The sequence below is a fragment of the Aplidium turbinatum genome, chromosome 2 (genome assembly GCF_918807975.1).
Source record: "Aplidium turbinatum chromosome 2, kaAplTurb1.1, whole genome shotgun sequence".
Taxonomy (NCBI): domain Eukaryota; kingdom Metazoa; phylum Chordata; class Ascidiacea; order Aplousobranchia; family Polyclinidae; genus Aplidium; species Aplidium turbinatum.
Genome location: NC_137473.1, coordinates 51,444,602 through 51,458,562, shown reverse-complemented (window position 1 = coordinate 51,458,562; position 13,961 = coordinate 51,444,602). Strand labels below are relative to the sequence as shown.

The window sequence follows — 13,961 nt, the reverse complement described above, 5'->3', positions numbered from 1 at the left end:
CACTTTATCTAAAGTAGGGCGCTTAATCACTGAGCTAACGGGGTGGATTTCGTATTTTTGAATTGCCACGCCCTTCCCGCCACCTGTGTCAGTTTCGCAGAACTGGAACATTCACACTTTGTTAAACATTGTTTTAAACATGCGTTGGAAAAAAGGCACTGCATCCTCCCTTCTAATTAAAGAATGTGCGCCACCGCAACACCAGGCTCATAACTTGAGCTCATGATCAAGCATTCTAAATTTCTAGGTTTGTTGAGATTTGGCTGCATTAACTTTAGCAGAAAATTTTTCTTGGGGGTTGTTTGAAAATTTGTGTAGCCTACAATAGGCTACAATTTGTGCAAAGATTTGATACTAAGTAGGTTGTTGATGTTTATGTATTTTGGAAACAATTTTTGTGCTCAGTACGGCTTTCATTTCAAAAAAGTTAATTGGAAATAAAACTTAATCAACTAAATCAGAGGTCACCAAACTAAGGCCCGCGGGCCGGAACCGGCCTGCAAACTGATTTCATCTGGCCCGCCACGTGCTGCGTAAATATCAGCTGCACTACAACTGTTAAGGAAAAAAGTTATCAAACTTTTTGTAAAAGACTGACGTTGCTGTTGAGCTACCATCACATTGCACCTTTATCATTGGTCACCACTAATGGGGAGAGCCTAGGCCAAATTTGGAAAGATGTAATGTTTTTTCAAGAGCACGATGCCCTGTAGTGTATCACAGCAGGGGATAACTTTTCCAGCAACCTTTCGATTTTCATCACAACTCTGCTATTCCACCGCTGACTTTGTTATTTATTGTGCTCAATTCAAGTCAATGGAGATTGTAAATAGATGTATATCTTTTCGTAATTTGCATCCGGTCCGCAGCTGTTAATCTCGCAGCAATCCGGCCCTCAGAGAAAAAAGTTTGGTGACCCCTGAACTAAATCAACGAGTTTTGAAAAGGAAAATCGTGAGAAATAATGTTTTATTCATTTAAAGCAAAAAACCGACGCGCATTTATATAAACTATATAGGCTATATATGTCGTTCCTCCATCTTACTTTTGGTTTTCCTTACTTTCTTTTGGACACCACGAGAAACCAAAAGAAAAAAAGGAAAACCAAAAGTAAGATGGAGGGACGACATTGACAAACAATACAATACAACCAATTGGTACCAACTACCACATAATCATGTAAATTGGCATGAAAAGGGGAAGGCTTACGCTCTGCAGTGGGCTCTCACAGGCTGAAAATGATGATGATATAGGCTAAGCCGCGCTATTTTTCTAGTGATACTTTAAAGTTTTAATTGTGTTGTCTTATTTCTTTTTTCTTATGTTTTTATATATTTAATTTTAGTTTGCCTCCGAACCTCCGAACCATTATATCAGTTAAAATCATCTTAAAAAAACAAATTTGATTTTGTTCTCAAGGTTTAAGATTTCTTTCTAAATATCAAAGACAATATGAAGTTGCTTCTGTTTCTGGCTATTTCTTCCTTGATTGGTGTCGGTGAGTTCTTCGCATTGCAACATAAAAATTATTTTAGTTCTTTATCAATATGCTGTAGTTCAATAAGTTAAAATTATGTCTTGTCTTGTTTTTCTCAATCTTACTTAATCTTCAATGCGAACAAGGTCACGAAAAATATGTTTTGTATTATCCCTAAACCCCAATAATACATGTAGAATAAGTGAACACCTTGAAAACTTACATTTTGAAATGATAATGATTCTTAATATTGTGTAAAACAAGACAAATCGCTTCCATGCATAACGGATTTTTTATTTTTAGTTTGTTTAACGTCGTATGACGTATAGTTTATCCTACTTGTTTGGGCGACTCTAAAATAGGGGGGAGGTTTAATTCTAATTTCAACTTTAACCCTGGTTTTAAAATACAACAGACATTCTAAAATCTTTGAAAAAAATTTTGAAATTTCCGTCCAAACCCAAAAATCTCCCTCCAAATTCCCTGGCTTATATTTTTATAGATAAACGATTTGTTTTCATGCAAAGATATTCTTTGGGTACCTTAATAAACATAGCGGCTTAGGTTATTCCAAATTTATCATTTGTGATTCTATCTTCAACGCAGGCATATCGATCACTTACCACTCGACGATTATTTGCCCACAAATGGCCAAAAGTATCAGCTGTCCCAAAGGCCAGGTGCTACGAACGCATAGAGTAATAACGAGAAGCAGTTTTAATTATGCCAAGTAAGAATATTTAAACATTGAATTGGGTGTTTATTGGAAGAATCCAGTGGAAGAATATTGCTATAAGCACACGAAGCCGAATAATGCAACCAGATTTAATACATTTAGGTTTATTTTCACATTTACAGAACACAAAACCTACATTAAAATCAAATCTCAAATCGAACGTTTTCAACATCACATGATGTCCTCTTCAGGAATAAAAACATGCTGTAATTTTATCTACATCTGGACAAAATTCAGACATAGGCGTAGCCAGGGGGGGGGGGCGAAAGGGGCCATGCCCCCCCAAATTTTCAAAGTTTAGATTCCAAAGTTGAGCCCTTTGTTGAAAATATAATAAAATTTGTAGAAACATGTAACGTTTTCCAAGAGATCTGGCTATTAACACCCCCAAGGACTTATTTTAGACACACAGAAAGACACCAATAAATTTTGCAAATCGTAAATCGCGCAAAATTTAAGCGACTTACGTTTCTTTTAACTAATTTGTTGAAGCAATTTCAGAATGGGTTACTTCGTTGGGTTTTTGTGTAGCTGAGTTTTTGGTGTTCTCTAATTTTAGCCGCAGTTTTTGCCTGTTCGTGTGTAAGAGCTACCTTTAATAAGTTAATAGCTGTTTATATGCTAATAAATTTCATACAAATATTACCTTAAAAGTGTTTCCAGAAAGCGCTATAATCCTTTATTTGAGTGTAATTTTGCAAAAATTTGCCGGGGGAGCATGCCCCCGGACCCCCCTAGAATACGCGTGCCTTCGGCACACTCTAACACCCCACCAGCTTTATTGCTTCCCTTGCTCAACCCACCAGAATCCGCCACTACACATCAGGTAGCGATGGCTCAAATCAAACACTTTGTCGTTCTCTTCAACTCATTAAATATTTCCCCCCCCCCCAAGTTTTTTTCTGGCTACGCCACTGAATTCAGAACAATCAATAAATACTATTAATACTACAAAAAGGTGCTCAATGCCAAACAAAAAGCCAAGCAGAGCAAATTACATCAAATGCAGTTAATCTCTAATCTCTAAAACCCTTACAGCCTGGGTAACCCTTGTTTGGGATCACCAGAAGGTTCTGAAAAATATGCAAAAATAATATATCGGTAATGTTTACAAAGGTATCGACAATGCTACTGTATGTCTGCAAAAAAAAACCTCAGACATATCAAAGGGCACATCACGAATGGTTAAACAACTTGAGGCATTTGAAATGTGGATTTATAGAAGAGTGATTAAAATTTTATGGAAGGATAAAATCACAAACAAAGATGTTCTATCTAAAATACAAACCAACATAGAAATTCTACAAAGAATTAAATCAAGAAAATTGAGTATCTTGGCCACATGATTCGCAATAATTCTATTCAAAGACAACTACTAGAATGAAAAATAAACGGCAAACGAAATAGGGGCAGACCACGAAGAATTTGGACAAATGATATTGAAGATTGGTCAGGACTTAATTACAAAACTGCAGTAGAAAAATTTCACAACAGAGAACTTTTGCTCCTCATTGTCTCCAACCCTCGACGAAAGGAAGGAACATAATGATGATGATTTTAAAATTGCGAGAAGAAGGTTGCACAATGCACATACTTTCGCAGCGCTGACTCTCTTTAGGAGCTAACGTTGGAATAAAATAAACCTAAATATATGATGAATTATTATGGTAGAAGAATTTCGAAATGTCAGTTTGGCTAATCAGAAGAATTCAAATTAACGAAGAAGCTTTTAAGCGTAACCCGATTCCTTTTGGCGGCAGGATCAAGAGTTTTTATAAAGATTGCTTTCACTAAGCTATTGCAAGGTGGAACAAATATAATCTTGTGTTGTTCACTTTTTAGACAATTTTAGAAGTTTTAATTATTTTGATCAAGATGCACACTTCGTAGGCTATGTAATCAAACTCATCAAATTAAAATAGGATTGGGATAAAAGTTTTTTTGGTTTAAGATTTAAGTTAACCTACCATTTCAATTTTTTATTTATTTACAACTACAGAAAGGTTTCAACAATTTATTTCTTGAAAGTTTGTATAGCTTGTAGTGTGGTGCAGCCTTTCAGCAGGCCAAAACTTTGAAAATTTACCTTAAGTGTTCTCACCTTCACCAAAAGCATTTTCACGATTCACATTGAAACTTGTCAATTTAATTGTCATTAATTAACTAGGCTGTTTGAGTGAGCATTATTTACTTTGATTGATTACGCTGAAAAGCTACGGAATGAATATAAATCTGATAAAGATTGTTTTTTATATAGCTATTACAATATTTAGCCTAATATGTTGTCGGCCTATAGGCCTATAGCAATTTTCTGGCTACATTTTAGAAACGACAAACAACTTTTACAAAGAGTAAGAGGAGCATGTGATACAGAACGTTCTTGTTCTCTTCCGGCAAATCGCTTGAAAGATGTCGCTTTGTGTACTACTAATTTCGTGGAGGTGAAATATTCCTGTTTCTACCCAAGACGACAAGCGTACATATGCGAGGGTAAAAAAAAAACTCTCACCTGTCCAAAGGGTCTAGTGATACACGACTTCAGGGGGTTCTATGGTCGAGGTAATACAAAAAAAATGTAAGTCTATAAGAAGTCGAAAGTTCTGTAGCTTATTGGTTTACTGCATGTACAAAGTGGAAATCCTAACTCTTTAGTGCCCAATACAATTTTAAAATGATTTGTGTCTTAAAAAAATATCGAAAAGATCGTACACACAGGGTAGGCCTACCTGAAATAATTCCACCTTATTTTGCACAAGTAGCCTACAAGACTTAAACGCATGACCGCATGCTCTTATTTGCAGTCAGTTATGTGTGGCTTAGGTTTCAAGAAATGAGTAGCTGTTACAACTGCAAGGGCAACCGTTGGAATATTTCATTACAGATGCCCGAAGAAGCCCATTCTTAAGACGCATTGTTACGCTCGGGGTTCTGGAATAAAAATGAGTGCAAACTGTAAGGGGGAGCAGTCCTGCGAAATTCATGCCAGTAACTCTGTATTTGGCGACCCTTGTGTAGGAACAACCAAATACGTAGCTGTGCAGTATGCATGCAAACGTAAGTAATTTTTTATCAGTTTTTGTTAATCTTTTTAGCTTAGTCCTTATTAGACTACTTAAGCATTCACCTTTCACAATCGTCAAAAAAAAAAAACAATCTGAAATTGGCTAATGGTTTTCTTCCTGACTTGCTTGGGAAAAGTTTATGTTTCAAATAAATATTTTTCATCCTAGAACTACCATAGGCCTACCTGTCAATTGACCGACAAGGCATTTTGGCTTTGCGATATTTTCTGTAAGTGATCATTAGTGATCATTCAGCTGATATTCCGTCTAATCCTCGAGTTAGGTATGAACTAGGCTACGTACTCTACGAAGATAATCGCTTTAGACAAAAACCTTTTGTAAAAATAGTAAATATACCTAAAACTACCATCCTACCAATCAAGTGACCGATAAATGGTGAAATGGCTGCATTTTTTTTTTTTAAATTTGCTAACAACATAAAAAATATGAAAAAAGTAAGAAGCCTACAGGGCTACACATTACACAAGGTCCAGTGAGCAAAAAAAGCATCATAGTACAATATTGGAAAAGTTATTTTGGTCAGTTACGGTAGTCCTACACATTTTGTTTGTAGACATAAAAACGTTGAAACAACAAGGCGTTTTGCAGATGTATTTAAAAGTTTCAATCCGTGCACAAAATATATTTTTCTGACACCAAAATATAGCCATGAAAGTTAGGACTTAATCTTGCGATGGCCAACAAAAATGACATACAAATTACAAATTAATTTGAAATTAGGCACATGACCGTTGAGACGATATTTTGGATCCGATACCAATGGGGTCTTTGGGCTCCAAATCAAGATTTTTGGTAAGAAAAACGCACTTTACCTAAACAATGCCTACAGGGTGCGAAACGTCAGTGAAGCAATAAACCATCTTGTTTGTTGTTAATTTTACTTTCAATTTCATCAGATGAACGTAGCAACTAGTGCTAGAAACGATAATTGTCCTGATGAACACCCAAACTTTTCAGTAAACAATGTGCTGTAGTTTCTTCATGTTCCAGGGCTCCTTGAAAAGGTTACAAGCCCCTAAAATTATCTCGGGCCCTGGTCAAAAAGTACCAGGGCCTGAGACACCCCCCCCTGCCAACGCTACTGCATGACCTGCACACGTGATGCTACATAGTTGCAGCATTGCTTTCAAGTTTTGTTTTTTTGAAACAGTTTCCAAGTGGTTCTCCCCGTGAGTACGACACTAGCTGCGAGCAAAATGTTCCCAAGCATTTTTTCATAAATGATTCATAACTATGTAAGCTAATTTTTAAACTACACTTCGCAGGACCTTAAAACAACCAATGCGATAGTAAGTCAATATCTATTTTTCGCGGATTCATTGAAAATAACGTTTCAGCCAATGTTTTGTTCATTGTTTTCTGACCATCACACAACAAACAAACACATACTGACCTAATGGTCTTTAACTTTTTTCCTTATTGGCACCATACATTGAAATTACCAAACAGTTCTTGCCAGGCGCGGATCTATGGGGGGGGCCAAGGGGCCCGGGCCCCCCCGAAATTTTGTGAAAAATTGTTGAATGGTTTGATATGCTTCTAAACAGCTGATATTAGTCCCACAGCGGACTTACAACCCCCCCCTTTTGGCATGCGTGTGACGTCACGATATTGAGAATGATGCTTTCAGTCTCTATGTCTCTAAAACAAAGTTTGCCTAATTTTAAACGAAACTCCATTAAAGAGCGAGTTTTGCCAATACCAAACATTCAAACATCTCAGCCAGGAATTAGCAACAAGAAAACATAGAGACTTAGCTTTATTACCGAAAAAACGCCGAAGAAAACATGATCTTATCCTTTTGCTATGCCACCGAACAGCACCATTTTACAGGAATATTTATTTACTCATATTTTTGTTGAAAATGCTCTCAGAATGCACCAAATTCAAAGTAATTTTTCAAAATTTTCTGGGGGGAGGACCCCAGACCCCCCGTCGCTGGGTGTCGCCTTTGGCGAACACGCCGTGGGGCTTCGCTCGCCGGCCGTCGAACCCCCAAATTCCTGGCTACGCCACTGATTGTTCATATCTGTTTTATCTTTTTTTTACTTTTTAATTCATTTTTTAATTTTCTAGCCCCCCCCCCAAAAAAATCCTAGATCCGCGCCTGGTTCTTGCAACCCAGCATTCTACTCAAGGTTGGCTGAATCTGTAAAGCAATAGTCGTCTACAATTCAGATGTTGGTTTAAAAGCCTGATGAACAAGTTAGCATAGCTTTCTTTGTCATTTTAAAGCTAACCTTAGCCTGATGATTTAGCATATACACTCATATACTTTATTTTTATTTTTAGTGCACAACAAAAAAAAATGCTGAGATTTCAAAATATGCAAACGGAGAAAAATCTTGCATCTTCATAAAACAAAAATTATGTTTCAAAAACCGTTATATGGTTGGTTGGTGTTGAATCTTTATCTTCGGACTGACAAAGCCTTGATAGATTATTCCTGGTAGTTTCGCATACTTGTAGAGGCTCTTGACCCAGCGCCGGTTACCGAGATTGGCAGAGTGAAGTTTTCCGATTGTTGAAGTGTTGTTGTAGGGGAATTATTCCATTCATTAGGTAGCCTACTGCTGAATCTCCTGTCCTGAAATGCGTTGCTCAAACGCACACTCCGAGAGTCGAACCAGCACCGCGTGATCTTGAGCCGGGCGCGCAACCACTGAGCTAACGGGGTGGATAATACAAACAGATGTATATATCACAAACAACTCTTTTAATTACGTCAGATCTAAACAGTTTACTCTTTATTACAGCTTAGTCAAGAAAAGTTTCTCTTCAACTGAAAGAAAGTTATCATCAAGGCCTATTCCTAAATGTGCTGCACCTATATACTCCAGAAATTGTTCCATATTGGCGTTTGCCAATGAAAGAACTATACGTAGCTTTAAAAACTACTCAAGTTCCATTTTTAAAATTTCCAATTGATAGGCCTACTAAAACTGTGTAATTTATCCTGATGTTATAATCAATCACCCGTGTCAAAAGTTCCTTTTTTATATAGCTTTCTTAATTTTGTCACATCATCCAAAATTTATCGTTTGATACCCAAATGTATTTTTTGCAACTTGGTAAAAGTTAGATTTCCTTTTAATACAAAAGTAAACTAGCTATGAGACTGTATAAGTTATTAGATGGTGTGACATTTTTTTTGACGTTTTAGTTTGTTGAAAATAATTTGTGATGTTATAAGTTAAAATCACCAGAGTTGTGTGTACAAATCAAGAGTTTTCTATCACGAGTGTCGTGAGGCTAAGCTATTACGATTTGCAGTGATTATGTCACAATGTCACAGTTGCAGAGAGTCTTGATATTATACACAGAAATATATTTCACATGTACTTTATTGTACTTGTTTTGTGTTACAAGTTGTTGAGGTTATACCTAAGTTCCAAAAAGTTCAAGACTAGAAAACAATTGGGCCAGGGATTTTAATAACTACTACTACTACTACTACTTGCTATTATTTAAGGTCATCTTATGTAAACCTTTATAACAGCGACGCAAAGAACAGTGACCCTACTGGTGCATAAAAGTGTTTTCAGTTCCATGGAGTTTCCAATCCCGTAGTTATAGATATCCCTGATTGGGCTCATAAGCAAAAGTGTAGTTGCAACTTCACAGCTACTGAAGCTCTGCTAGACTTCATCGTTAATAAAGTAACCAAAATCTCACCAGTAGGCCAACAGTTATAGTCAGTTTTTTTTCTTCAGATTTTCAGTGTAGAAGTTTCGGAGCATTAGCACTCTCCGTCAGCACTATAGCCTACATCAATGCTTATATAGGCCTACTTACGTCTGACAATAAAGAACTTTTTTATATAGTTCAGTATGTTTTTATTTCTGACACTCACAAAGAAAAAACAATATATGCCAAACATAGCAGAGGTCTAGAAAAAGGTGGAAGCGACAAAACGCGGACGTTATAACGTGCATGATGCTAAAGCAGAACAATCAGTTTAAAATGTAGCATGGTCGCAACACCTCATACTGTAGGGTAGGCTAAATGGCAGTAGAGAGGGTTGTAACTTTACACAAAAGATTGCAATCCGTCTCGTAAAGATTTCAAAATGTTGTGTGAGGTTACATTACACTAAAATCATACTATGTTAACATGTTTCTGCGGCAAAATAGAAAGCAGGCATGGGCTGTAGCTAATATTTATAGTTGTTTTAGCGGTGCACGCAAACAAGTTTAATGTGTGTTTGTTTTTACATTGTAGTGGTTGAAGGTTAAAATCTCGTTTTGTTACGTATTAGGTATCAGGACGGCTTATACTTTATAATAGTAGTTTTGACAATGATGACTTGAGCCAGCATCGTCTTTGACTTGCAAACTAAACAAACAGACCAACAGAAATGGCTTGAGATATAGCAAAGTCAGTATGCCAGTGTTAAAGATAAATATAGGTTAATCAATTTCGGAGAATGAGAATATAAAACTCATCACACTAAGCCTTCAGCACCAACTATAGAGTAGAGAGGCCAGTTCCTTTCCTACAGCAACTACGCTCTCCTTCAATTTGTTGGAGAGTCGCCAGCTTCTAGCAACCTTTTATTCGCTATTTTTAAACTCTATACCTCAAATGAACTTCCTAATTTATTACACAGAGGTGTTTTTCAACAACCAGTTTAAGCCGGATGTCGAACCAGGCCTCTATGAGTGGATAGATAACGCCTTATCTGCTGCATCATCCCACCACCTGTGTCATTGTAGTAGAGCGTATGAAACCTATCTTTATAATTAAGTTACAGACGGACATCTTGCATACGCAGTCAAGACAACACTAAGAAACCTACCCCCACAATCAAACATTTCCATCTCCTTTTTGGAAAAACAATCGTGAGCAATTATCCACCCAAACTCTTGATTCGGTAATGCAAAGAGGCCTAATGCTGAGGGATTGTTATTATTTGGAAGTATTGATCAAGAACATCACAGAAATATTACCCAATACTTTTGCTGCTGTCTATAGCGGCTAATGTAGCTTTAATACGGATGGATGGTCATTTTATTTTTGTTTGGATGCGAAACGTACATAACACAAAAACGTACAGCGTGCATCTAATGAGAGAGTGCGAAAGACCATAGCCCTGAAGGCGTAGGAGGTCGTCGAGTCTGCACTCTCTCATTCAAACAGTTATACGAAGAAAGTATTGTCCTCCCCGTTAGCTCAGCGGTTACGCGCCCAGCTCAAGATCACGCGGCGCTGGTTTGACTCTCGGGGTGTGCGCTTGAGCAACGCATTTCAGGACTGTTCTCCGTTCAACGGCACCTAGTGAATGGAATAATTCCCCTGCAAATACATTTCAACAATCGGAAAACTTCACTCTGCCAATCTCGGTAACCGGCTCTGCGTCAAGAGCCTCTACAAGTATGCGAAACTATCAGAAATAACCTATCAAAGCTTTGTCAGTCCGAGGATAAAGATTCAAAACCAACCATTGCGTTTTTAAATAGCAAATTGACACAAAATACAGGACATGAGCCTAATCACGTGCAGCTTCATAAAACTTGAGAAACGTTTATTGAGAAACCTTGTGTTTTCAAAGCAAAGGATGATTGCTTGCCTTGTGCTTGTCATGTCATATTTCTAATCACTATGTTGAAAGCTTTGGTGAGACTGACAAAGGTGATAAAGAGGCCTTTAGTTTATTCCTCATATTTATCTTATAACTGCTAAGAATAACCGAGCAGAGGCTTTCTCAGTTCGAGAATAAAGATTTAAAAATAAATGGGAACTCACTGTGACATTGCAATTCAGAAACAACTGGTCTGGAGCATGGGCGCCGATCCCTATAGGACAGCGGGGACATGTCCCCACCATCTTTTTACATGTCCCCACCATCTTTTTACATTATTTTTTATAACTTAAAAGGGAAAATATTAACCAAATGTCACAATTTTAAAATGTATTGAAAGGAGTGGACAGCATTTTTGTTTTATGCGAGGAAACCCCGACCGTAGTAGAAATGTTTTATTATGCGGGGAAACTTTCCCCGCATAATCGTTTCCCTCCTCAACTTCAAACACCAGAGACGAAATATCGGTCAGAATCTTTTGCAGTCATTGACAGGTCGCAGCGAAATCTTACTGACTGTGTACTTACTGACTTACTGACTGGGTGGCTCGTTTTTGAACTTTTTTTTTAAATTCTCTTGGGGTAGTGGGGAAATGGTGCCAATGAGTGAGAAAACAATCATGACAAAATTTAAGATTCGTAACAAATTGTCTTCAGCCTCTTCATGGGGCTCAAAAATCAAAAAATGGGGTCAAAAACGTAATTTTTTTCAAAAATATTTTTAGTTTGGGTAGATACAATATTGTTTAGATATATCTAATTAACCTAAGAAGAAAAATTGGAGTCATTTAAACTATTCCTTCAGCTTCCTCACAGCTTCTGAAAATTTCCATTTTTCTAAAAATTTCGCATTTTTGTTTGTGGTTGCATAACTACAAACTTCGTCAGTGACGTAAATTCAAATAAAAGAGGTCACTTTTTCTACCAAATTAACCCAATTTCATTAAAAAATGACGCAACAGCTCAGGATAGGTCTATAAAGAGAAATACAATGACGTTTTATAGTTGGCAAAATGTCCAACGCAATCATGTATTATGTAACCACACGCATAAATGCAAAATTTTTAGCAAAATGAAAATTTTCAGAAGCTGTGAGGAAGCTGAAGGAATAGTTTAAATGACTCCGATTTTTCTTCTTAGGTTAATTAGATATATCTAAACAATATTGTATCTACCCAAACTAAAAATATTTTAAAAAAAAATTACGTTTTTGACCCCATTTTTGGGCCCCATGAGAAGGCTGAAGACAATTTGTTACGAATCTCAAATTCTGTCATGAGCGTTTTCTCACTCATTGGCACCATTTCCCCACTACCCCAAGAGAATTCAAAAAAAAAGTTCAAAAACGAGCCACCCTACTGACTATATCAAGTCGACCGATCTTGAGCACTACAAAATTCTGGAAGAATCACTCTTTAGTGGAAAGCTACAATTACATGTGGTAGACGATTATCCTGAGTTCTCTGACACAGAGTCTCTGGCACAAGAACTAGCCTATGCTTCTTTCGAAAGCAGGACAACGGAAAGTCGTTGGAAGATTTTCGAATGATATTCAAGAAGATGCTATCTCATATCACCAGTGGCGTAGCTAGGGAATGTGCCGCCCGGGGCGGATTCAGATTTTGACGCCCCTTCAAGAAAAAGCATGTGAAAATGATATTTTTTTAAATTGACTTGAAGTGGAATTATTGTATGTTTTGAATCAGTAGCGTAGCCAGTAATTTTGAAAGGGGGGGAGGTTTAAGGGCCGGCGGGCAAAGCCCGACGGCGTCCTCACCAAAAACGACACCCAGCGGCGGGGGTCTGGGGGGCCTCCCCCACAAAATTTTAAAAAGTTACTTTGGATTTGGTGCATTCTGAGAGCATTTTCAACAAAAATGTGAGCATAAATCCACTAGTATAAATATTCCTTTAAAATGGTGCTGTCCGGTGGCATAATAAAAGGATAAGATCATGTTTTCTTGGGAATTTTTCGGTAACTTAATAAAGCTAAGTCTCTATGTTTTCTTGTTGCTAATTTCTGGCTGAGATATTTGAATGTTTGGTATTGGCAAAACTCGCTCTTTTAATGGAGTTTCGTTTAAAATTAGGCAAACTTTGTTTTAGAGACATAGAGACTGAAAGCATCATTCTCAATATCGTGACGTCACATGCGTGCCAAAGGGGGGGTTGTAACCCCCAAACCCCTCCTCCCCCTTGGCTACGCCACTGTTTTGAACGTTGCCATTCTGTTTGCTTTTATTTTCCGTGTACTTTTGCATTATCAACAAAAAAACAAAACGTCCTGTCTGAAAGTGCCGCCCCCCAGACGTGCCACTCGGGCGGTCCGCCCCCCTAGCTACGCCACTGCATATCACCAGCCAGCTCGTGTTCAGCTGAACGGTCATTTTCAATTTTGCGACATGTCAAAACTTGGTTACAATCTACCATGACACAGAAACGGCTAAATCATGGAATGATCTGCCATTGCACACCAAAGTTTGGAATTCGATCAACCTCCATGACCTCTCCAAGGACTTCGTTTTTAATTCGCCGGAGACTTGTTGCCGAGTGTTTGGACGTCTTCTGTCCAATGCTGACACTGACAATTAAAATATATATACATCGCGTTTGACTTGTACCTACTGTAGGCCTAGGCTATTATTTGTTTGTTTGTTAGAACATACCCCCGATCTTTCTAGCTCGTTTTGCTCGTTGCCCCTTCCTACCTTTTCTAGTAAATGTCCCCACCAACTTTAGAGAGCGATCGGCGCCCATGGTCTGGAGATGATTTTGCTACTTGGGTTTGCAATATCTTAAAATTGAAAATTTGTCTTGTTTCATAGTTTCGTATTGCTCCACCCTAATTCCCGCCACGTGTCAGTTTCTCAGAACTAGCACATATACTTATCGGCTATTTTAAATGTGGCGTTAGAAAAAGGGCGCTGCATCCTTCCTTCTAGTTAAAAAATGTGCACTACTGCAACACCGGGATCATAATGTGAACGTATGGCCGACGACTTTAAATTTCTAGGTTTGTTGAAGCCTGGCTCTGGCTGTATTATGGTTAACACAGAAAAGTTTTTGAGATTTTTGATAAGTTCTT

General features: G+C 37.7%; 1 protein-coding gene across 1 annotated transcript; it reads left to right on the top strand.

Moving 5' to 3' along the window:
• Positions 1 to 1,416: 1,416 nt before the first annotated feature.
• LOC145765251 (L-rhamnose-binding lectin CSL3-like) lies at positions 1,417 to 8,642 on the top strand. Its single transcript, XM_082577043.1, has 5 exons — positions 1,417 to 1,498; positions 2,084 to 2,207; positions 4,540 to 4,788; positions 5,095 to 5,267; positions 8,053 to 8,642. Exons 1-5 carry the CDS (start codon positions 1,453 to 1,455, stop codon positions 8,055 to 8,057), a joined length of 597 nt encoding a protein of 198 aa, XP_082433169.1. The 5' UTR covers positions 1,417 to 1,452; the 3' UTR covers positions 8,058 to 8,642.
• Positions 8,643 to 13,961: the final 5,319 nt, after the last annotated feature.

Excerpts from the sequence above, each read along its gene's own strand:
- LOC145765251 (XM_082577043.1), top strand. The coding sequence starts at position 1,453 with ATGAAGTTGCTTCTGTTTCTGGCTATTTCTTCCTTGATTGGTGTCG. Across the intron at positions 1,499-2,083 it reads TTCTTCCTTGATTGGTGTCG|GCATATCGATCACTTACCAC; the intron begins GTGAGTTCTTCG and ends TCTTCAACGCAG. Across the intron at positions 2,208-4,539 it reads AGCAGTTTTAATTATGCCAA|AAACGACAAACAACTTTTAC; the intron begins GTAAGAATATTT and ends GCTACATTTTAG.